The sequence below is a fragment of the Lepidochelys kempii genome, chromosome 1, assembly GCF_965140285.1.
Source record: "Lepidochelys kempii isolate rLepKem1 chromosome 1, rLepKem1.hap1, whole genome shotgun sequence".
Classification (NCBI taxonomy): Eukaryota; Metazoa; Chordata; order Testudines; family Cheloniidae; genus Lepidochelys; species Lepidochelys kempii.
The window spans coordinates 172,884,465-172,909,040 of NC_136380.1; the positions used below are offsets into that span (position 1 = coordinate 172,884,465).

The 24,576-nt window shown below is 44.5% G+C and overlaps 1 protein-coding gene across 4 annotated transcripts in view; it reads right to left on the reverse strand.

Annotated features, from left to right (window-relative positions):
• Window positions 1-24,576, reverse strand: part of NCAM2 (neural cell adhesion molecule 2) — a 558,500-nt gene that overhangs the window by 63,051 nt on the left and 470,873 nt on the right. For all 4 annotated transcript variants that reach the window (XR_012161242.2, XM_073363287.2, XM_073363298.2 and 1 more), the window contains exon 14: window positions 19,847-19,968. Coding sequence is in view for 3 of the 4 variants with exons in the window: in XM_073363287.2 (XP_073219388.2) it covers window positions 19,847-19,968 (122 nt within the window). In the remaining variant the exon portion in view is untranslated. The remainder of the gene's footprint in view (window positions 1-19,846; window positions 19,969-24,576) is intronic.

Below are 24,576 nucleotides of genomic sequence, written 5' to 3' on the forward strand. Positions count from 1 at the left end.
GTGAGCCTTTGGAGAAAAAAAAGACAAAAGACCTTTATTTTTCATTGTGGTATCCAGCCAAACTGCAAATAATTTACAAAGGAAAGCCAAAAATGTACGGTACTCCAGTGGAACTGATGGATATTTTTGACTTCAAAGAGACCTTAGGTGAGTCTCTAAAATCACCATGGGAACTAAGCAGATAACCAGTGTGAAGTAGAGATGGGAATAGGAAATACAAGAAAACTTCATGAAAGAAGAAAGAAAACTGCATGGTGAATATTAAAATATGTGGACTCCCAAAAAGCGGAGAAAAACAAGTTTGTCAATACTTGGTTAGCAGCATCTTTGAAACTACTATTGGTCGGTGACTCACACTTGTTTCAGGCAGCTGGGGACTGCAGGTAGGCGATAATGCTCTACAAACAGATTTAAACAATTCCTGTTTAATACTGATGTATTAGTTTCTTTTGTCATTTTCTTGCTCTTGTTGGGACCTGGCAAGGAATACAATACGCTGCCAAGGAAGCAGGGTCTGAGAACTCATTAGGAACAAGCCTTGCAGAATAGGGAGGAGAGGCCTATGATTATTGGACCAGCAGCTATATAGGCTGACACTTACTGGAGATGGCTCAAAAATTCAATAGGCCAAATTCCCTGCTGGTGTGAATGGGCAAAGCTCCACTGAAGTCAGAGGAGCAGCACTGTTTGCCAACTCTGACGTTTTTATCACATCTCGCAATATTTGATGCTCTTCATACAGCCACACCTCCGGGTCATTATGTGAAAACCTCAGCTTTCAGTGGACCAAAAAAAAAAAGTTCCTGATCCTCATGGCTGCAGAGAAAAGCTTAGAAATGTGACCTGAATGCAACATAAAATCTCAAAAATCAGGAGGAAAATTCAAAGGACCCCAAAGGAAGTTGGGTATGTCATTACTCAATTCTAATTCTCAACTACAATGGGACCAGGGGTGTCAGGGAAAAGCTTTGTTAGCTGAACAGTGGCCTGGAGGAGTGAAGGAGGATTTCTCCCTTCCAAATCGATATGGAAACCCCCCTTACACTAAGCCTATGTATTTAGGCTTAAAGCAATATGTGAGGATTTGGGCCTAAAACAATAACCCAGAAGTGTTTCAAAAATCTGTATTCAAAATCATATACTCTGCAGTATATAACAGAAAGATCTGTGCTTCAGAATTACTTGGTTAAGTTTATGAAAGTTTATGAAACAGAACAATTATCTGATGCAAAAACTGACAGGAGTAGGACAGACAATTTACATAATACAAACTGAAAAAATGCCCTGGACTAGACGGCTTTGCTATGATCTTCTATGAAAATCTTTTATGAAAACTTTCCTCAGTCTTAGGAAGAGTCTTTGTAGAAATATTAATAATGAAGGAACTGATCCCAAGTATCAAATAAGCAATTGTAAAACACTGCTCCCAAAGAAGGAAAACCTGTTGATTGATGTTCAGCTTATTATCTAATATACTTGTTAAACACACAAGCAAAGATGTTGATCAAGAGGCTGGCAATGAGGCTGGAGGGAGTTATAGGAAAGCTAATTAAATGGGACCAAAACAGATCAGAGAGGGGAAGCAGTCAAGAGATAATTAAGAAATTTAAATAGCATCCATTCATTCTGATGAAAGCATCATGAACTTATGATTGTATTTCTTGTTGCGGAGAGGACTTTAGGCAGCCAACGGGAAAAAGTCATTTAACCGAACTGGAGAAATATGGACTTTGGCCAAAAAAAAGCAATATCTATCTATGATTATAATGCTCCAAGGTACTACTTTAAATAGAGGAGGCGGTTGCAGTGGGGAAAAAGCATTTGCACTACACACTGGTCATGTTCTCAAGGCTCTCCCCCTAGTTGTTCCCCCTCTGTCCTCTTTTATTCTCCCTAGTGGATGTTGCATTTCCCCTTTCTTGGAAGCTTTTCTGTCATTTCTCTCTTCCTCATTTCATCTCCTTCCCGTTTACCAGATTGCTGTTGTCTCTCTTTACCCTTTGCATAGAGGCTGACTTCAAGCAGTAGGAATAATGGAAGAAAATAAGAAAAGAAAAATTTAGATGGTCAAACCCGGGTAAAACGTCCCTGTAATAGCTCTATCGAACTGTTGAATTTTCTCCCAAGGGAAGTGCAGGAAGGCTCTTCATTTAGGAAGTTTAAAACTGGACGAGACAAAGTGGTATGGGGAATAATCCTTCATCAGCAGGGAGATAATGTGGATGACAGCCTTTTATTTCTATCCTCTTCAACAAAACAGAATGAGAAGATTTTCTGGATGTTTCTGCTAAAATATCTAGCAATAAAATAGTTAACAATGACTTTATCTAAACTTTCATCATAGGCTTGATTGTTAATATCTTATGGAGATGATGCGATACTACACTTATTTTGGGCTGCCACGCTGCGGAGACGAATACAATGGCTCACACTGGGGAGACTTTATTGGCAGGCATAAAAGATAAAAAACAATCTTTTAAAATAAAAACTTCTATTCTGCACAAAGTGCCATCAAAAATACTGAAGAGATGCTATGGCTTGCTTCAGACCCTCCTCACAGATGAAATAAGATTGGGTAATGACACATGTCTGGGATACACCTTATCACTCTTGCTGTTTCATCTAGTTATAAATACTTAGCTGAGCAAATAAGAATTAACAGAATGAACCTAGGACTGCAGTTGTGAACAATAGAGCATAAAATTGATCTGTAAGCTGACTCTGTATTACTGTTTCTCACTCAGCCTCTAACATCTGTACCTAAACTAGTGTTAGAATTGGGTAGATTTAGCTTTGCACCTAGATACAAACTAAACCTATAAAAACAGAAATGCTCCCAGGAGGATCAACCCTTTCTAAAAACAGTGAACTAAACCCAAACTCATCTGGTTCTGTTGGCATGGAACAAAACTTAAATACCTATAGAGTCAGATAAAGGACTTAAACGAAGGCAGCTCTTTTGATTTGACTTAAATGTTGTTCACAATAAGAGCTGAGAATTGGTATGGGGTGGAGACATGGAGTGGACTATGCTATATTAGAACTGATTCTCAGTTCCCTAGCTCACTCATCACACCTGCAAGGTCTCCCCTGGAAAATAAAATGAATAAATAGACAAGAAATACAGTTTTATGCAGTTTCTTCTTTTAACATTCATTCATTCTTGCATTACCATGATGAAAAAAAAATGTTTTCTTGACTCACTGATTTTTTTAAAACCTGGTATGTCACAATTTCATGACATTTCATAAAATAAAAATGTAGAAACACATACTCATAACAATATGGACAATATCAAATATTCTCTGTAGATATATATCCCCAGAGAATATTTGATATTGACCATATGTGTATGTTATGTGTATGAGTTTCTACATTTTTATTTTATGAAATGTCATGAAATTGTGACATGAATATATATAGTTCAGTATACAGGAATGATGTAGGAATGATGTTTTGCAGCAGGTTAGAATTGTTATTTAAATCAAATATTTTATCTGGACTCTGTATATAGTACACTTAGTAGTCACAAATTACATAAAACAGATGCTTTAAGTGAATGTATTATATTTTGGCCAAAGGGCAGACCAAAGAGCATACGATACACAAACTTAAAGTTCCAAGCTTATCCAATATAGGCCCAGAATTAAGTAACATAGGAACATTTCAGAACAGATAAGTGAGAAGAATTAAGGTCTTTATAGTGTGTACATACATTAAATCCATATCCTGACCTGACACTTTTAACATGTATTTTATATCTTTCTGTACATAAATATCTAGACATACTATATTTAACTGGGAAACTCAGCTTCACACAACTGTGTTATATCTTAAGAGGAGGTTACTCACCCTGTGCAGTAACTGACTTTATTCAAGATGAGTGTCCCTGTGGGTGCTCCACTCCAGGTGTTGGTGTGTCCCTGCGCCTTCACTCGGAGATTTTTACAGCAGTACTCGTATCGTTTGCGCACGAGCAGAGCCTACCCCCCCGCTCGGAGTGTACCTTAATAGTACACGTGTGAAACAGATCTCCTCAGTTCCTTCTCTACAACGGAGGCTACCCCAACTCCAAAGTAGAGGGGAGGAGGGTGGGTAGTGGAGCACCCACAGGGACACTCATCTCAAAGAATGTCAGTTACTGCACAGGGTGAGTAACCTCCTCTTCGAGAGAAAGATATCCCTGTGGGTGCTCCACTCCAGGTGACTTAAAAGCAGTGTACCTCAAGGAGGTAGGGACTTTGGATTTGGTAAGAATGTGGTAGATAATACAGCTCTGCCTAATCATGCATCAGAGAGAGGGCCCTGAGTAAGGCCCTTACTTAATGCTTAACGAATGTGTGTTCAGAAGACCAAGTGGCCGCTTTGCAGATGTCAGCCAGAGGAACTTTGCGTAGAAAAGCCACGGAGGTAGCCACTGATCTAGTGGAGTGAGTTCTGATGCTGGCAGGAGGCGTAACTTTCTTTATCTGGTAGCACAGTTGGATACACTCAGAAATCCAGTTTGAAAGTCTCTGGGTAGAAATAGGTGTCCCTCTGGAGCGCTCCGCAATGGACAAAAAGCGTCTGGAAGAATTCCTAAAGGGCTTGGTTCTATCCAGATAGAAGGACAAAGCCCTGCATACATCTAATGTATGCATTGTAGATTCAAAAGAGTTTGTATGTGGTTTAGGAAAGAAGGTTGGTAGGTGTATTAGCTCATTGATGTGGAATGACGAATGCACCTTTGGAAGAAACTTGGGATGTAGTCAAAGGGTAACCTTGTCCTTGAAAAATAGCGTATAAGGTGGGTCTGCCATGAAAGCTGCTATTTCTCCTGCCCATCTGGCGGAGGTGATTACCACTAAGAATGCTGTTTTCATAGAGGGGTGTAAGAGGGAGCAAGTGGCTAGGGGCTCGGATGGTTGTTGAGTTAAGCATGACAATACTAAGTGAAGGTTCCATAGAGGGGTAGGAAGTTTTTTCTATGTCCAGGTATAGGGATTGTAGCCCCTTAAGAAAATGCTTGCTGATTGGATGAGCAAAAACAGAGATATTATCCATCTTGTCATGAAAAGCTGTAATAGCAGCTAAGTGGACTTTGATGGAGTTGAAAGCCCGATTGCTTGAGGTCTAATAGGTAGTCAAGTATGAGAGGAAGAGGTGCAGAAGTAGGAGGATGTTGTTTTGTTGAGCATCATTGTGTGAATCACTTCCATTTTCAAAGATAAGTGATTTGAGTAGATTGTGTTCTGCTACGTAAGAGTACTCTTTGAACCTGCTCAGAGCATGCTAGTTAGTCTTGGGAGAACCATGTAGGAACCAAGCTTTGAGATGAAGCATAGACAGGTTGGGATGAAGAAAATGGCCATGTTGCTACAATAGGAGATTCAGAGCCCTTGGAAGAAATGAAGTACTTGTGATCCGCCCACTTACAAGTTGACAGGCTTGCAGCCGGAGTCTACCAGATGGCCTTAGCAGGTTCCAAAAGGGCTGTGTTGATCGGTAATGCAATCCTAGAGGAAGAAGAGAGTTATAGGATATCTGTTAACTCATGCTGCTGTTCAGGAACCTCCTCCAAGCTAATTCGTAACTCACTAGCAACTCTTTTGAAAAGATCTTGAAATTTTGAGAAGTCGTTTGAAGATGACGGGGGAGGAGGCAATAGGGCTTCATCAGGGATAACAAATGGCTCTACTGGGTTGGAGGCAAGTTGGGACTGATCCTGTAGTTGTGATGGTGCTGCCTGGACCCTTACGTTAGTGGCAGGTTCATCAGCTGGCAGTGGCGGGCAGGTTTTGCGCCTGGCTGTGATGGTGTAGCGAGTGTTGTCTCGAGGATAAGATGCCCGTGGAGCCCAATATTGCCACTATGGTGGGAAGGGCATGGGTGGTGCCATCAAGGGGTTCACACACCATGGGGCAGGATCCTGAGAGTATGACCAGGTGATTTTTCTATGACCTCTATTGATTGGGGTCTGAGGATGGCAGATCTGATAGGGTGAAAACTCCCCCTGCAGACCAGCTTCCTCATCACTGGAGGAACGCTGTCTGGACCCTGACTGAGCATTTGGAGAGAGGTAGGCATTAAGTAGGGGTGACTGCAGGATAGGTGACACCAGCAGGTCCCTTGACTGTATCGGTTGTGGTGCTGGAGCTTCTCTGTGAGGTGAGGGCTGTGGAAGAGGAATCTGCTGTGAAGAATGGTTCCTCTGCACCGGTGACCTGAGCATTGTTTCATTGCTCAGTGGGAGCTCAGTGGGAGACGGTGCTAGGAGAGCAAGAATAGCCTATGGGGGGGTCAGGCATGTCAACATGCGTCGGCACCGCTTCTGTCACGGTGCCAAACGGTGCCACGAGAGAGGCAGGCAACTGGAAGCCTGAAGCATCAGCACCAGAGCTTCATGCTAGTGCTACTGCTGCAGCCGCAGGTGGCTTTCACGCGGCACAAGAGGAGCCCTGCCCATCATAAGTGCTCAGCTGGGAAAGCACCAGGAGGGAGACTGTACACCTGCCGGAGAAGTCTTGTCCCGTGAAGAACCCTTTGCGGGTGAGAGAGGGTGCCGTTTCTTTGCAGTCTTCTTGTCTTTTTTTGGGGGGGGTGGGGAGCTGCGGCGTGTAGCTATGTCAGCACCCGGGTCTGAAGCTGACCCTAGAGATTTCTGGAGGAGGAGCAGTTTTAATCTCAGCTCCCTGTCCTTACGTGCCCTGGATTTAAGTTTACTGAAGTGGGCACATTTTGGGGGGATGTGGGACTCCCCCAAACATTTTATACATTTTGAATGGCCATGTGAAAAAGGGATGGCATCATTGCAGTTAGAGCAGCGCTTAAAGCCTGGGGAGCCAGGCATGTTGGAAGTGGCTGCCGCTGACAGGAACACATTTTTTTTTTTTGTAGTTTTAAAGAAAGACACAGGAAAATTGCTATCTAATTACTACTGGTAACAAACTAACTAACAGGGAAAGTATATGAACGAAGGAAGAGAAAAGTCTCTAATGAGTCTGCTGAGCTCCGTCTCAGGCCGGGGACAGTAGAGAAGGAACTGAGGAGACCGGTCTTGCACGTGTACTATTAAGATACATTCAGAGTGGGAGGGCAGGCTCTGCAGCTGCGCGACCGATATGTGTACTGTTGTAAAAATCTCCGAGCAAAGGCACAGGGATGCACCAACACCTGGAGTGGAGCACCCACAGGGACATCTCTCAAAGAAGAACAGTCCTTTGCTCATTTTACTAACATGTCTCTTCTAGACAATTGCTTTTCCCCCCCTCTCATCTCCACTGAGATATTATATAACCTACTGGACTGCAAGCTGCTTAAATAGGTCAATTAAGATTTAGGGATTTGTTGTTAGTGTCTATAACAGGCTATTACTGCAAGATCTGCCACCTCATTCTCAACTGATTTTGAACTACCAATCTTCTCTGGCTACGGTTAGTCCAGGAAAATCACTTCACATGCCAAGTTTACAATTTGTATAATTCCACGGCTATCATCAAACAAGAAGTTACATAGTAAGAAACATGCATGACAAAAACTATTTTTAAAAGAATATGTTTGCCCATTGACAGAGCTAACAGTAAAGGTAAATAAAAAGTAGCTCTTCTTGCAGCTCGCTAGTTTCTCTATAATGTAAGGTCCTAGCTATCAGCTGTTGAATGCAGCGAAATACAAAATTTCATCCCCCTGGTTTCTTTCACACTGACCATCCATCTGGACTTGTACCTCTCCTTTTATACTCCAGTGCTGGTAAAATGACCTCCTGGTTACACCTAGTGAGGTAATACGGGGCTGATGGTAGATGGTATAGTCATTCATAGCATATGCAGAAGTTAAGACAAGTGCAATGATAAAACTTACACTCATTGAGTCAAATTCTCCACTTTTGCAGGTGGTAAATTTGTCCCCCACCATGTTTAAGTATGCTACAATATGTTGGGATAGGAAATACAGTTTTAAGTATCTTGTTAGCTACTTTTTATCCTGCTATTGTCATAAGTAAATAAACACATTTTCTAGTCCTTTTCCTTTTAAATGAAGGTCTCAGGAAATGAACAACCACTGTAATGTTGCTAACAAAATGAATGACCGCCCTGCACCTTTAAGCAGGGTTTTTTAGGCTGGGCTGGCCCAGTGAAGGGAGCAGTGCTTTATGGCCGGGGGTGGTGGGCTGGGGAGAGGTGAAAATTGCAGCAAAAGAGGCAGAGTGGTGGCTAACTCATCCCTTGGGAATACAGGGTTTCAAAAGGAGCAGCAGAGTGCTGGGAGCCTTCCTTTTTACACAGACCAAAGCCCTTCCCCCCCTTCAGTCCCAGGAGAAAGGCAGGAACTAAGAGGAAGTCTCAGCCCTGGTCTACACTAGGACTTTAGGTCGAATTTAGCAGCATTAAATCGATGTAAACCTGCACCCGTCCACACGATGAAGCCCTTTATTTCGACTTAAAGGGCTCTTAAAATCAATTTCCTTACTCCACCCCTGACAAGTGGATTAGCGCTTAAATCGGCCTTGCTGGCTCGAATTTGGGGTACTGTGGACACAATTCGACGGTATTGGCTTCCGGGAGCTATCCCAGAGTGCTCCATTGTGACCGCTCTGGACAGCACTCTCAACTCAGATGCACTGGCCAGGTAGACAGGAAAAGAACCGCAAACTTTTGAATCTCATTTCCTGTTTGGCCAGCGTGGCAAGCTGCAGGTGACCACGCAGAGCTCATCAGCAGAGGTGACCATGATGGAGTCCCAGAATCGCAAAAGAGCTCCAGCATGGACCGAACGGGAGGTACGGGATCTGATCGCTGTTTGGGGAGAGGAATCGGTGCTATCAGAACTCCGTTCCAGTTTTCGAAATGCCAAAACCTTTGTCAAAATCTCCCAGGACATGAAGGACAGAGGCCATAACAGAGACCCGAAGCAGTGCCGCGTGAAACTGAAGGAGCTGAGGCAAGCCTACCAGAAAACCAGAGAGGCAAACGGCCGCTCCGGGTCAGAGCCCCAAACATGCTGCTTCTATGATGAGCTGCATGCCATTTTAGGGGGTTCAGCCACCACTACCCCAGCCGTGTTGTTTGACTCCTTCAATGGAGATGGAGGCAATACGGAAGCAGGTTTTGGGGACGAAGATGATGATGAGGAGGAGGTTGTAGATAGCTCACAGCAAGCAAGCGGAGAAACCGGTTTTCCCGACAGCCAGGAACTGTTTCTCACCCTGGACCTGGAGCCAGTACCCCCCGAACCCACCCAAGGCTGCCTCCTGGACCCAGCAGGCAGAGAAGGGACCTCCAGTGAGTGTACCTTTTAAAATACTATACATGGTTTAAAAGCAAGCATGTGAAAGGATTACTTTGCCCTGGCATTTGCGGCTCTCCTGGATGTACTCCCAAAGCCTTTGCGAAAGGTTTCTGGGGAGGGCAGCGTTATTGCGTCCTTCATGGTAGGACACTTTACCACTCCAGGCCAGTAACACATACTCGGGAATCATTGTAGAATAAAGCATTGCAGTGTATGTTTGCTGGCGTTCAAACAACATCTGTTCTTTATCTCTCTGTGTTATCCTCAGGAGAGTGAGATATAATTCATGGTCACCTGGTTGAAATAGAGTGCTTTTCTTCAGGGGACACTCAGAGGAGCCCATTCCTGCTGGGCTGTTTGCCTGTGGCTAAACATAAATGTTCCTCGCTGTTAGCCACAGAGAGGAGTGAGAGTTGAGGGGGTAGCCATGCGGTGGGGGGAGGCAAAATGCGACCTTGTAACGAAAGCACATGTGCTATGTATGTAATGTTAACAGCAAGGTTTACCCTGAAAGAGTGTAGCCACTGTTTTATAAAATGTGTCTTTTTAAATACCACTGTCCCTTTTTTTTTCTCCACCAGCTACATATGTTTCAATGATCACAGGATCTTCTCATTCCCAGAGGCTAGTGAAGATTAGAAAGAAAAAAAAACGCACTCGAGATTAAATGTTCTCCGAGCTCATGCTGTCCTCCCACACTGACAGAGCACAGACAAATGTGTGGAGGCAGACAATCTCAGAGTGCCGGAAAGCACAAAATGACCGGGAGGAGAGGTGGTGGGCTGAAGAGAGTAAGTGGCGGGCTGAAGACAGGGCTGAAGCTCAAATGTGGCGGCAGCGTGATGAGAGGAGGCAGGATTCAATGCTGAGACTGCTGGAGGACCAAACCAGTATGCTCCAGTGTATGGTTGAGCTGCAGCAAAGGCAGCTGGAGCACAGACTGACACTACAGCCCCTGAGTAACCAACCGCCCTCCTCCCCAAGTTCCATAGCCTCCACACCCAGACGCACAAGAACGCGGTGGGGGGGCCACCGGCCAACCAGCCACTCCGCCACAGAGGATTGCCCCAAAAAAAGAAGGCTGGCATTCAATAAATTTTAAAGTTGTAAACTTTTAAAGTGCTGTGTGGCATTTTCCTTCCCTCCTCCACCACCCCTCCTGGGCTACCTTGGTAGTCATCCTCCTATTTGTGTGATGAATGAATAAAGAATGCATGAATATGAAGCAACAATGACTTTATTGCCTCTGCAAGCGGTGATTGAAGGGAGGAGGGGAGGGTGGTTAGCTTACAGGGAAGTAGAGTGAACCAAGGGGCGGGGGGTTTCATCAAGGAGAAACAAACAGAACTTTCACACTGTAGCCTGGCCAGTCATGAAACTGGTTTTCAAAGCTTCTCTGATGCGTACCGTGCCCTCCTGTGCTCTTCTAACCGCCCTGGTGTCTGGCTGCGCGTAACCAGCAGCCAGGAGATTTGCCTCAACCTCCTACCCCGCCATAAACGTCTCTCCCTTACTCTCACAGATATTGTGGAGCACACAGCAAGCAGTAATAACAGTGGGAATATTGGTTTCGCTGAGGTCTAAGCGAGTCAGTAAACTGCACCAGTGCACCTTTAAACGTCCAAATGCACATTCTACCACCATTCTGCACTTGCTCAGCCTGTAGTTGAACAGCTCCTGACTACTGTCCAGGCTGCCTGTGTATGGCTTCATGAGCCATGGCATTAAGGGGTAGGCTGGGTCCCCAAGGATACATATAGGCATTTCAACATCCCCAACAGTTATTTTCTGGTCTGGGAATAAAGTCCCTTCCTGCAGCTTTTGAAACAGACCAGAGTTCCTGAAGATGTGAGCGTCATGTACCTTTCCCGGCCATTCCACGTTGATGTTGGTGAAACGTCCCTTGTGATCCACCAGAGCTTGCAGCACTATTGAAAAGTACCCCTTGCGGTTTATGTACTCGGCGGCTTGGTGCTCCGGTGCCAAGATAGGGATATGGGTTCCGTCTATGGCCCCACCACAGTTAGGGAATCCCATTGCAGCAAAGCCATCCACTATGACCTGCACATTTCCCAGGGTCACTACCCTTAATATCAGCAGATCTTTGATTGCATGGGCTACTTGCATCACAGCAGCCCCAACAGTAGATTTGCCCACTCCAAATTGATTCCCAACTGACCGGTAGCTGTCTGGCATTGCAAGCTTCCACAGGGCTATCGCCACTCGCTTCTCAACTGTGAGGGCTGTTCTCATCTTGGTATTCATGCGCCTCAGGGCAGGGGAAAGCAAGTCACAAAGTTCCATGAAAGTGCCCTTACGCATGCGAAAGTTTCGCAGCCACTGAGAATCGTCCCAGACCTGCAACACTATGCGGTCCCACCAGTCTGTGCTTGTTTCCCAAGCCCAGAATCGGCGTTCCACAGCATGAACCTGCCCCATTAGCACCATGATGCATGCATTGGCAGGGCCCATGCTTTCAGAGAAATCAGTGTCCATGTCCTGATCACTCACGTGACTGTGCTGACGTTGCCTCTTCGCCCAGTATCGCTTTGCCAGGTTCTGGTGCTGCATATACTGCTGGATAATGCGTGCGGTGTTTAATGTGCTCCTAATTGCCGAAGTGAGCTGAGCGGCCTTCATGCTTGCCTTGGTATGGCGTCCGCACAGAAAAAAGGCGCGGAACGATTGTCTGCCGTTGCTCTGACGGAAGGAGGGGCGACTGACGACACGGCTTACAGGGTTGGCTTCAGGGAGCTAAAATCAACAAAGGGGGTGGCTTTACATCAAGGAATATTTCAGGCAGGACTTCACGGAGGGTTCCAATAAGAAATGGTGCACCTAAGTTATTGTTCTTATTGGAATAAGGAGGTTAGTCTGGCCTCTGATTGATACATGGCTAGATTTACCTCGCTGCACCTTCTCTGTGAGTGACTTCTCTGTGAGGTTCAATAAGGATAAGTGCAGAGTCCTGCACTTAGGACGGAAGAACCCAATGCACAGCTACAGACTAGGGACCAAATGGCTAGGCAGCAGTTCTGCGGAAAAGGACCTAGGGGTGACAGTGGATGAGAAGCTGGATATGAGTCAGCAGTGTGCCCTTGTTGCCAAGAAGGCCAATGGCATTTTGGGATGTATAAGTAGGGGCATAGCGAGCAGATTGAGGGATGTGATCGTTCCCCTCTATTCGACATTGGTGAGGCCTCATCTGGAGTACTGTGTCTAGTTTTGGGCCCCACACTTCAAGAAGTATGTGGATAAATTGGAAAGTGTCCAGCGAAGGGCAACAAAAATGATTAGGGGACTGGACCACATGAGTTATGAGGAGAGGCTGAGGGAGCTGGGCTTGTTTAGCCTGCAGAAGAGAAGAATGAGGGGGGATTTGATAGCTGCTTTCAACTACCTGAAAGGGGGTTCCAAAGAGGATGGCCCTGGACTGTTCTCAATGGTAGCAGATGACAGAACGAGGAGTAATGGTCTCAAGTTGCAGTGGGGGAGGTTTAGATTGGATATTAGGAAAAACTTTTTCACTAAGAGGGTGGTGAAACACTGGAATGCGTTACCTAGGGAGGTGGTAGAATCTCCTTCCTTAGAGGTTTTTAAGGTCAGGCTTGACAAAGCCCTGGCTGGGATGATTTAACTGGGAATTGGTCCTGCTTTGAGCAGGGGGTTGGACTAGATGACCTTCTGGGGTCCCTTCCAACCCTGATATTCTATGATTCTATGATTCTATGAGTGCAGTTTGACCTAGAGGAATGAGTCCCCTAGATGGGGGAGGAGGCAAATGAGTACAAAACAAATCTGGTCTATTTCTTGTTTTGATCCACTCCATCTATCTTTTACATCTTTGGCTGGCAGCAGACGGTGCAGAAGGACTGCATGCCATCCACATCTCATGGCTGCTCAGCAGAAGATGGTACAATAGGACTGCTAGCCATCCGTATCGCCTGCCTGCTCACCATAAGACAGTTCAATAGGACTGACTGCAGGACTAAAGAGAATGACCTGGTCAAGTCACTCCAAATTTAGTCCCTGCGCCCATGTCTGCCCAGGCGCTCCCAGCCGACGTGGCCAGGAGCACCTCAGACATGACGAGGACGGCTACCAGTCATACTGTACCATCTGCTGCCACAAGGCAATGGGTTGCTGCTATTGTGTAGCAATGCCGTACCGCGTCTGCCAGCACCCAGGAGACATACGGTGACGGTTACCTGAGCGGGCTCCATGCTTGCCGTGGTATGGTGTCTGCACAGGTAACTCAGGAAAAAGGTGCAAAACGATTGTCTGCCCTTGCTTTCACGGAGGGAGGGAGGGAAGGGGGGCCTGACGATATGTACCCAGAACCACCCGCAACAATGTTTTAGCCCCATCAGGCACTGGGATCTCAACCCAGAATTCCAATGGGCAGCGGAGACTGTGGGAACTGTGGGATAGCTATCCACAGTGCAACGCTCCGGAAGTTGACTCTAGCCTCGGTACTGTGGAAGCACTCCACCGAGTTAATGCACTCAATGTACTTAGAGCATTTTCTGTGGGGACACACACACTCGAATATATAAAACCGATTTCTAAAAAAACGACTTCTATAAATTCGACCTTATTCCGTAGTGTAGACATACCCTCAGTAGGACTCCTCTGGGGTACTACAGCTTAATTGGGCTTCACTCCAGGTGGAAGCAGAGCAGTGAGCAGGGAGAAGGAGGAGGGAGAAAATCCTCCTCCCACTTCAGTCCTGGAATGGAGAAGCAGGGCTTTGTCCCAGCATGGCTCCAGGCAGACACAGAACAATGAGAGCAGGGAGGAACAGGGAGAGGATTAATTCTCCCTTTACCCTGGTTCAGGCTGGGCAAGGCAGGCATAGCAGAGTGAATTCACAAAGGGAGGTGCAGTTGAGTACTGAGGCAGCTCGGAGTCAGATTCTATCCCTAAGTATACAGAGGAGGAGAGGGAAGGGGAGTGAGGCTGTGCGGTGCACAGAGGTTTAGGGAATAGGGTTTCTGCTTTTACCTGCTGTGGGTAGGAGACAGCAGGGGGGTGGAATTTTGCTTCTCCCTCCCAATTAATGTCAGTGGGACAGGGAACTGGGGAGGAATCAACCCCTGCACAGAGTTGACAGAGTATAGTGATTTGGGCCGGGGTGAATCAAGGGCAGGATTCTTGCAATAAGAGTGAGGGGCCCGGGGAGCCTGGGATAGTGCCTTTCATTAGAAAGGGCAGCCTATCAGGCTTGGGCAAGGGGAGCTCAAGGTGAAGCACTCACCCAGACAAGTGAACTGGCTGCGTTCGATGGTGGGACAGTCAGCCGGGATTTGATACAAGCAATCAGGGTTATTGTGTCTGAGGTTGTTTCCACAGCTTTGCAAGCCATACAAGGTGTAATGGCTCGCCCAGATCTAGGACATTCAACTCAGGTGACTGCAGTACATTCCACGCACGTGATTTCAGGAGATGAGGCAGACACAGAGGGCGGGGTGAGTTAAATCAACAACGGATAAACGTTTACAATTGTAGAGGTGTTTGGATCTGCTTTGGGGAGAGGTACATGAGGTGGTTTAGGGTCCCATACCAAAATGATGTGGCAAAGGTGAGGACTGTGGGCACTAGTGGTTCCTCTGAAGCTTACCCCATCATGTGTTGGGTTTTTTTGGGTAATCATATGGGTCAGCAAGAAACTGTCTCAGTTTGTCTGGGGAGGCCCAGCCCGTAAGCAGATGCAGAGTGTAAGCAGATGCAGGGTATTGCACGGCTGATACAGGCTAACTAAATTCCTCCAACATGGGGACAACCTTGGGAGAAGTGTCTTGCTAAGGCTGCATTCTTTAGCTGTGCTTGTGTTACAGCTGAAGCTTACCCAGAGAGAAGCCCGACCTTATCAGATATGTAAATATAATCCGGTGGACATGCAATACATTCAGTGGCATACATCTAATCACAGCAGTTGCTGTTGCAGAATTGGGCGGGCATGCAATACATTCAAGGGCATACATTTCTTTATAACAGTGGCTTTTGCAGCATGTGTACATTCAGGCATGCATGCAAACCATGTTTTGGGTCTCATACAGGACAATCCTGCCATGGTGGTGAGGGGTGGTACAGGACGCAGGGTCGAACAAATGTGACGTGCAGGTAGGCCCTGTTTGAACAGGGCGTGGGTGACAGAAGAAAGGTGGTGCAAAGGTCCAGCTTCAAGCATTGGAATGGGCGAAGGCCTCCTTTGGGACTACCCCAGCAAAGCCAATGGGTCAAATGTATGTGCTGGGTTTCTTTTAATGGGGATTTTTATCCTCTTTATATAAAATAATAATGATTAAAGTCAAGGGTGGGGTTTGGCCATGTTGTTAAGGCAATAATTCCACAAGGAGGAATTCGGGGGTACAGTGGCAGGGCCACCCAACCAATTGCCTCTGCACAATTTCTGTATTTTGCCCTGAGGCTTGGCCCCCGGAAAGGCTCCAGGGAATTACATTGCTTCATAACCTCTCTGGGGTTGACAATGGCCTCGCACACACCTTGTCTCATTTTCAGCTCCACAGTCTTCTGGAGTTGGCACCAGGAGCCAGCCGAGAACCCAGGCAGATGCCCCTGGCACTATGGAACCTTGGCAAAGAATGGTTGTCAGGGTGTTGTGGAGATCAGTTGCTCCGTGCAACGTGGCAGGGCTGTGAGAGAAGTTTTAATGATTCCATGCAATTTCGGGATCAGGAAGGCCGGTCATCAATACGGCCCTTTACAGAGGAACCGGTGCTGCGGTACATGCTGTCATTCGCAACATGCTGTCAACTGGCATCCTCCACAATCTCAAATTGCCTTTCTGCCATTACATTCATCAGTAGGCTAAATGGTTATCCTAATCCTTGCAGTGTTTTTTTGTTTGAAGGTTTTTGGCTGGGTGGTCACGTACTGGTGGCCGCAGGGTGGATTGTTGTTGTTGTCCCCTCATGGTTTACATACTTAGGAATCTTATGCAGATCCTTGGCTATGTATGTCGTAATGGACAGGAGGCAGCCTTGTTCAGGGCTGCATTCTTGACAGCATTTTTTGGTGCTTTCAAGATCAGTGAGCTAGTACCTGGATCCGGTAGGGACTCAACCGGAATGGCTTTGCAACTGCGGGATATACAATGGCATGAGCATTCAAAAATGTAGCACTTGCGACGGTCAAAGACAGCTCAACTCAGCTGGGGTGAATCTGTGATCTTCCAGCAGGGTGGTGAGCCTGGATCTGCCCAGTTCAGGCTTTGAAGGCCGACAGGGTTATAAGGCCAAAGGGGGAAGGTCCCTTTTTATGCATGGTGAGGGGAGTCCCCTCACAGCATATCAATTTGTTACTGTGTTGAGATGGGGGCTAATGAGGATGGGGCTGCCAGCCCATGAATTGGGATCCCCCTCATTCAGAATCAGGGCAGCAATGGCAGCAGCACAGCTAGGTATGGGAGCAGAGGCAACCCAGGCAATTGGGCGTTGGCATTCAGTTGTGTACCGAACGTATGTCAGACCTCAGGCGGCAAGTCAGCATTAATTTCTCGTAATCTCATTACAAATATTGGACGACCAGTCATGAAGATGGATCTGTGGGCATAGTATTGTCTTTTGGACCCATAGGCATGTGTTCAGGTTGCCCAAGGGTTTGCAGCTGGGCTTCAGTGATGAGGCGATACTCAGTTGGCATGCAAGGAAGAGCATGTTTTGGGATCAACTAATACCAATGCTATATGCTGTGCAGGCCGGTCAGTGGCCCTCCAGACATAATTGTGGTGCATCTTGGGGAAAACGATTTGGGAATGCTTAAAGAGGTGGAACTAATGCTCAGAACAAGAAGGGACTTGGGGCTGATCCTTGAACTTTTTCCAGGAGTTAACATGATTTGGTCAGACATCCTTCAGTGCAGGGTCTGGCGGGGGAGCCATGAGCCCCACAGTGTGAACAAGGCAAGGAGATATGTGAACAGAGAGGTGGCCAAACTCCTTGGGACCATAGGAGGGACAGTAATTTCACATCCTGGTATAGTATATGGGGCAGCAGCATTGTTTCGGAAGCATGGGGTTCACCTGTCTGACTTAGGTGCTGTCCTGTTTTTAACAGATATAAAAGATGGCATTAGGAGATGTCTGGGAACCCGACTGGGTATGGGGAGGAGGCAGCCATGCTAAATGCTGGTGCCTCCTTGTGGTAGATGTCCAGTCCTCCATAGGAAAGGTATACAGTGACCGGATAAATGGCTTGGAAAAGGACTTAAAAAGAGGCGTTCATTAAAGGAATGAATGAGGGGGTGTCATAAATATAAAGGGAAGGGTAAACCCCTTTGAAATCCCTCCTGGCCAGGGGAAAGCTCCTCTCACCTGTAAAGGGTTAAGAAGCTAAAAGTAACCTCGCTGGCACCTGACCAAAATGACCAATGAGGAGACAAGATACTTTCAAAAGCTGGGAGGAGGGAGAGAAACAAAGGGTCTGTGTCTGTCTGTATGCTTTTTTCTGCCAGGGATAGACCAGGAATGGAGCCTTAGAACTTTTAGTAAGTAATCTAGCTAGGTATGTGTTAGATTATGATTTCTTTAAATGGCTGAGAAAAGAATTGTGCTGAATAGAATAACTATTTCTGTCTGTGTATCTTTTTTGTAACTTAAGGTTTTGCCTAGAGGGGTTCTCTATGTTTTTGAATCTAATTACCCTGTAAGATATCTACCATCCTGATTTTACAGGGGGGATTTCTTTATTTCTATTTACTTCTATTTTTTTTATTAAAAGTCTTCTTGTAAAACACTGAATGCTTTTTCATTGTTCTCAGATCCAAGGGTTTGGGTCTGTGGTCACCTATGCAAATTGGTGAGGCTTTTTATCCAACATTTCCCAGGAAAGGGGGGGTGCAAGTGTTGGGAGGATTGTTCGTTGTTCTTAAGATCCAAGGGTCTGGGTCTGTAGTCACCTAGGCAAACTGGTGAGGCTTTTTACCAAACCTTGTCCAGGAAGTGGGGTGCAGGGTTTTGGGAAGTATTTTGGGGGGAAAGACGCGTCCAAACAGCTCTTCCCCAATAACCAGTATTAGTTTGGTGGTGGTAGCGGCCAGTCCAAGGATAACGGGTGTAATATTTTGTACCTTGGGGAAGTTTTGACCTAAGCTGGTAAAGATAAGCTTAGGAGGTTTTTCATGCAGGTCCCCACATCTGTACCCTAGAGTTCAGAGTGGGGGAGGAACCTTGACAGGGGGGCAGTTGGGGACTCCTCTGATTGGTACGGCAGCCAATCCCCCCATCCTTATAGCCCACCTTAACCCTTCTATGAGGCAGGGATGGATGGTAAGGTCCTGGCAATGGATTTGCTGGAGGGACAAGGAGAGAAAAAGAAGGGGAGCTGGTAAAAGCCGGGGATTTATGGAATAAACATGGGGTTACCTGCATTGTTACCTGCCAGGTAGTCCCAGACATCTAATAATAAAGTTGTGGCCTGATTTAACCCATGTCAAATGTCTCCTGTCCTTCTTTCGGCATAGCAAGACAATGGTTTCTTGTTTCACTTCAGTGCTTAAAATCAGGAAAAAATAGGATGGAATGGGATGTCGTCACTTCCTGCAAAGAAGCCATGTGTTTTTCTTCTTGTTTCGACCCCTGCACATTCTTATTTGTTTTCAGTAAGAAATGGTGGCATGATCACCTTGTACTTAACTCTAACTGAAGTGTGCTTCAATTTACATACACAGTGTAATATATGGGGTGCCTCCATACCTTTTACATCATGACCTTTTTTAACACTACTCTTTATTTAGCAAAATGTATTAATAAGTGGTAGAACCTACTTAGTTAAAGATATTGGGAAGATCATATATGAAACATCATTGAAAAGGAGTTGATCTGTGTGGCAAAGAGGAGTGAATTGTTTAAACCTGCTAGATTTGAGAAGAAATACTAAAATCAGACATCCACCCAATAGAATCATATAATTACCTGTTAAAGAGCTGATACATTTACTATGATATATGAAAGTCCTTCCTCATTGCAATCTATCTGTGGATCAGAATATCTAAACTAAACTTTAAATGTGTAGAAAAGGTAGAAAATGCACAATGGCAAGACAACTTCCAAATGGTAGTTCTGTTAACCTAGAGAACAATTAAGCTGATTTAAGTTGCATTAGCACATTAGGATGCCCTTACATGTGTATAACACTACAAATAAACACAACCATAAAAGGCTAATTATTTTGTTTCAGAATATTGTTTAATCACATACTCTGGAATCTAACACCAGCTCTCTCTTACGTATTATATTATCTTATTAAACTTTTTAGATTTGAAAACAAGACAAATATTTTACTTACCATATAATAAAACAAAATCTCAGAAAAGTTTCTGACTTTTCAGTCACACATTTAGTATACTAATCTGGCATTAAAAATCACATCAAAAGGAGTGATCCAATCAATCAACAATAACTACTATACATTTCAAATATACAAATGTTTTTCTTCAGCTGTGTAATAAGCAATCTATTTTAAAACAAAATATTGACATTTTCCATTAAACCTCTTCTCAACATTCAAAACACATAATATAGATCAAAATATTCCCCAGTGATTAATGGAATACTTACACTTCTGTATTTCACGATATATTCCAATATGGGGGATCCTCCATCATCCTGTTTAGTTATACTAAGTTTAAAGCTCTTTCCACTGCCTGGCTGTCCATGAATTGATGGAGGGCTTGGCTCACCTGAGTATTGGGGTGGCCGGGGGAGGGGGGGGGGGGGAGGGAAGAGAAGAAGAGAAATTCAATATTTCTATTTTATATGTATTATTTCTACTGTTTGTTTAATTAATATTATTAATCAAAACCTTCATAATCAAACAGGATGTTTTCAAGATTTCTGTAACATACTTAATGATACTTAATGATCATCCTGGCATCAGTGCTGTCACGTTTGTTACAAAACATATAAAAGACTTGTACACTAAAAATAAAAGGGATTTAGAATAAAAATAGTCTCAGTCTCTGTGATTTGATATTTCTTATCCTTTCAAATTTAACTTGTTTAAGAAATGACTCCTTATGCAGACACTAATTTAGAGAAGCAGCTGGTTAATTTTAAGCACATAAGTAATCCCATGCTATTCAGCAAATCGTTATACGCATCCTTAACTTAAAGCATGTGCTTAAGTCCCATTGGTGGAATCTAAATCATTATTAATGGACAATAAAGTGTCATAAACAGTAGCAATAAACTGTCCCAAAGCAAACCCGAGGCTCTTTTAGATTATAGAATACTATCATTTTATTAAGAATGAATTTGAAGAAAAGCATTTTGTAAGATCTTGAAATGTATGAAATTTTACTTCAAATACACTCTATTTTTATAATAAACCCATCCTTTGATGTTGTCTCTGTTGTTTCTTACAAGTAGGTTCTATTATAATAGGAACATTTGTGCTGAAATTTTGATCAGAGTACGTTTTAAACCAGAGCATAAATACAGGACTCAAGAGTACTGCCACTGCTAAAAGGAGAGAGCTGTGTTATGGTCTGCTGGAGCACAAGTGCATGTTCCATCATATCTTTACTCTAAGTATCTGATCCCTTCCAGGAAAAAACAGGGCACTGCCATAAAAAAGAAACTTACTCCTGGAATGCTTCAGAGGGCAAGATTCTTGTATATTTCACTACTAGACCTGTTTAAAGTTTTGCCTGAAAGCTGTTTTTCAAATTATTTTTGTTTTTTAAGATAATCATTTTTTTTTCTTTCTAATTGTTCTTAGATTTTTTCAACTAAGAAAAGGAAAAAAAACCTGTTTTCTAAAATGGAACATTTTTAGTCAAAATATTTTTTAACTTTTGGTTTTTCAGTGAAAATTTGAAAAACAAATCACAGGAAATTTGGGGGAAATATTTTCTTTCAAAATTTTTCCTCAAAAACTATTAGCATTTATTAACTACCTCTATTCAATACCTTTTCTTCACCACAAAATGAAGCAGGTTGGCTGAGCAAAAGGGTGGGATGATAGTGCAATTGTGAATGTAAAAATAAAACACGTGTCTTAGGCCTGTTTTTCTCAGGTCATCAAGAAGAGAGGCTAAATATGTGCAGCTTTCTTGAGAGACCTGCTGTGAAAAAAAGCTGGAGACACTGAATGTAATTTAATTAGGCTGAAACTTTATTCCTAAATGTCTGGGAGTATCCAACTGAAAAAATTGTACAGTGCAGGTAATTCCATAATTATTAACATATACCCAGAGGGCTGCTGGCAGCTCTTCCTCTTACTCATCCTGGTCCCCAGCCAACTTGCTGCTGCAACTCACCACACTTCCTTGGATGAAGAGTAAGGGGTCTAAAATGGGAGGGGGGTTGGCTCCCGATATACCAATCATATGAGCCCAGGACCACCCCCCTGTTTTTGCTCCTTTAAAGAATACCTCCTCTAAATTATTTTCCAATTCATTCTGTCTGAGCACCATATCCATTCCCTATAGAATCTGTGATAAGACATATTCCCCACACTGGCCCTGAGAGGGCTGAATTAGTCCAAGTGGGCCCAATCAATCAATTCGGATGCAAATGGGGGAGACTTAAGCTGGAGGAAGCTAATTAGAAGAACGCTCACCTATGAGGCAACAGGTGGGGCTTCTACAAAGCCTCGAGGTTAGCAACAATGTGGAAGGCATCAAGCAGGAAGCCTGCAGTCCTCCTCCCTGAGATAAGGGAGAAGGAAGGGAAGAAGAGGCCAGAGGTGAGAGCAGTAAGATGGTGGAGCTACACATCTTAACTGTTCACTACAGGGCCCTAGTCTGGAAACCAGAGTAGAGGGTTGGCCTGGGTTCCTTTACCAACCACTGCAGAGTGATACTGGCAGTGATCAGAAAGACTGCCTGAGTCACTGTGGGAATGACAGGGTCAGAACAGCAGGCATGAGGACTGCCTGATGCAAGGTGGACAGAAGAGACTTTTAAAGGTTTCCCAGAAAGGGAACCCAATTAATGACCTGGCCAGAGGGCTGAATCACAAAAGAAGCAGCAGCAGCTCCTGGAGTGAGAGAGGAGCTGCAGACCAAGATAAAGTGACAGAGAGATAGGGTGCAACTACAGGAAGGGGCTTCTACCTCACATTGCTAATCCCCAGAGTGGCCAGGAGGAGGCACCATCCAGCAATGAGTAGAGTGCCCTGTCACAGAATTCCTGCACTGGATATATCCCCAGCTTACACAATGAGTTGTGACTTCATAGCCTAACCCCCTTTTGTTTTTTGCCCCCACTAAGCCTCCAACCTGCTGTGGGGCTTGTGAAAAACCCACTCCATCTTGGTGAGGGCGAAAATTCCTTCCCAGACCTCCAAGAAAGGAGCAACTAGTGTAATGGTCACACAGCAGGTCCTGAAGAAACCTGTATTTTAACTACTGCCACAGGTGGAAGCTGTTCAGCTTGGTCCAGGTAAAAAGGGGACCTTTTGCTGCAGAGACGTGGGCATAAATAGTTCCCCTTTCTTCCAGTCACCTGGAGGGGGGCATGGGTCTGTGTTCCCACATTGACCTGTAACTGAGCTGCCTGACTCCCAAGCAGGTAGCTCTCTAGTCCTTAAAGGGGCAACACACCTTCTCTGACAAACCACACAAAGGGCCCCAATACTTAACATGTGGTAAGGTCGTATCAAGAGGCCAGGTTTTTTTTGTTTTTTTTTTTAAAGTAATTTAAAGGCAGGCTATAGTTCAGGTCACTCAACTTTGACGGTGCCTCTCTTTAAAGATAGTGTTAGAGCAAAGTAATGAAATGGGTAAGTGTATTTGTAAAATAATTATTATTATGAATATGTAGATAACTGATGTAAAAAACTTATTAAACATTAAGCATATGAACCTTCCCTGGGATAGTGATGTAGGTACAGTAGTATTTTTAAGAGAAACAGAAATATGAACATGATGGGACAACAGAAAAAGAGTGAAAAATGGTCATGTTAGATTATTCAGTTCTTGCTCTTTAGCACCACATATTTAAATTTGAATTCAGTTGTTTAATACTCTTTGTTATTCTAACATATTGTACCAAACAAAAACTTCATTTACTTTGATGTAGAAATGAATGCACTGATAATTAGTCATACTTGCTGTGAACTGTTGCACTATATAACTGAACCACACAACCCTGAATTTGAAAAGCTTTCTATGAAACTGCTACCAAAACGAATGCTGACTTCACCAGCAGTGAAAAGACAAATGGGTCCTAACTACATATATCAAAGTACTGACAAATCTATTTAACCTTTCCCCCATAGCCTTCCAAACAAAAGTGCACCCATCACTGTGGCATCAGAGTGCATCTAACGTACCTTAAATTACATGTATTAATATTTCCAAACTAAAGACCTGATCCAAAACCCACTGGAATCAATGAAAATCGTTCCAATTTTATCAATGAGTTTTGGACCAGGCCCCAAGTAATTATAAACAGTTATATAAAAGCTGCTGCTATTCAGAATTACTTTAACTTTACAATTATTTTGAAATGTTTGTGAGTTTGCAAACCATACATGATTTTATGTATCCTAGGCGTTGTAACCCCATGGCAGATTGTGAAAACTTTACTCGATGTGAATGAGCATGGCAAAAATTGGCCTAATGGCAACAGTATATGCCTTTTGCTATAACTATTTGTCAAAGAAACAAACACTATACATGGCCATCTGTCACTGGATAGCTTCTAAAGCCCAGTCTGTCCGTGACTACTTTATGAAGTACCTCCCTGGTGGTAATTGAGAGTTGGCTGATTAGTAAACAAACAATTGGACCTGATAAAGGTTACCCAAGCTCAACCAGAGTGGACTCCAACGGGAGACAGGAGACTCCTGTGGAGGGGAACCCCAAGGGAAGCCTGAGCCAGAGGAGTGAACGGGGAGCTAAGAAGGAGAGCTCTCTGGGGAACCTACCAACACAGGCAGCCGGTAAGAGAAGCTCCTGGAGAGGAGAGCCTCCTAGATGGAGGGCTGCAGCCACAAGGCCTTCAAGAGGACCTGGTCTCAGCCAGCAGTTCCACAGACACAAGCCAGAATACCGGCCCAGCAAGGATCACCTGCTGTCTGTGGAGAAGAGTTGCAGTGGCAGACCTCTCCAGATTCCAGAGGACATATTTCAGTATGGTTAAGAGACCTAACACTAGAGGCAGAGACTGGAATTCAGAGACCCCTGAGGAAAAGCCTGGATGGAGGTGAACACTGAATTCAGCTGTGGGACATGGACTAAGAATGACCTAGCGTGACCAAATTGATCCTGTATTCACACCCTACACACTACTGTAATAATCTTTGCACAAAGTATGCCTTGTAAAGTATCATTTGAAAAC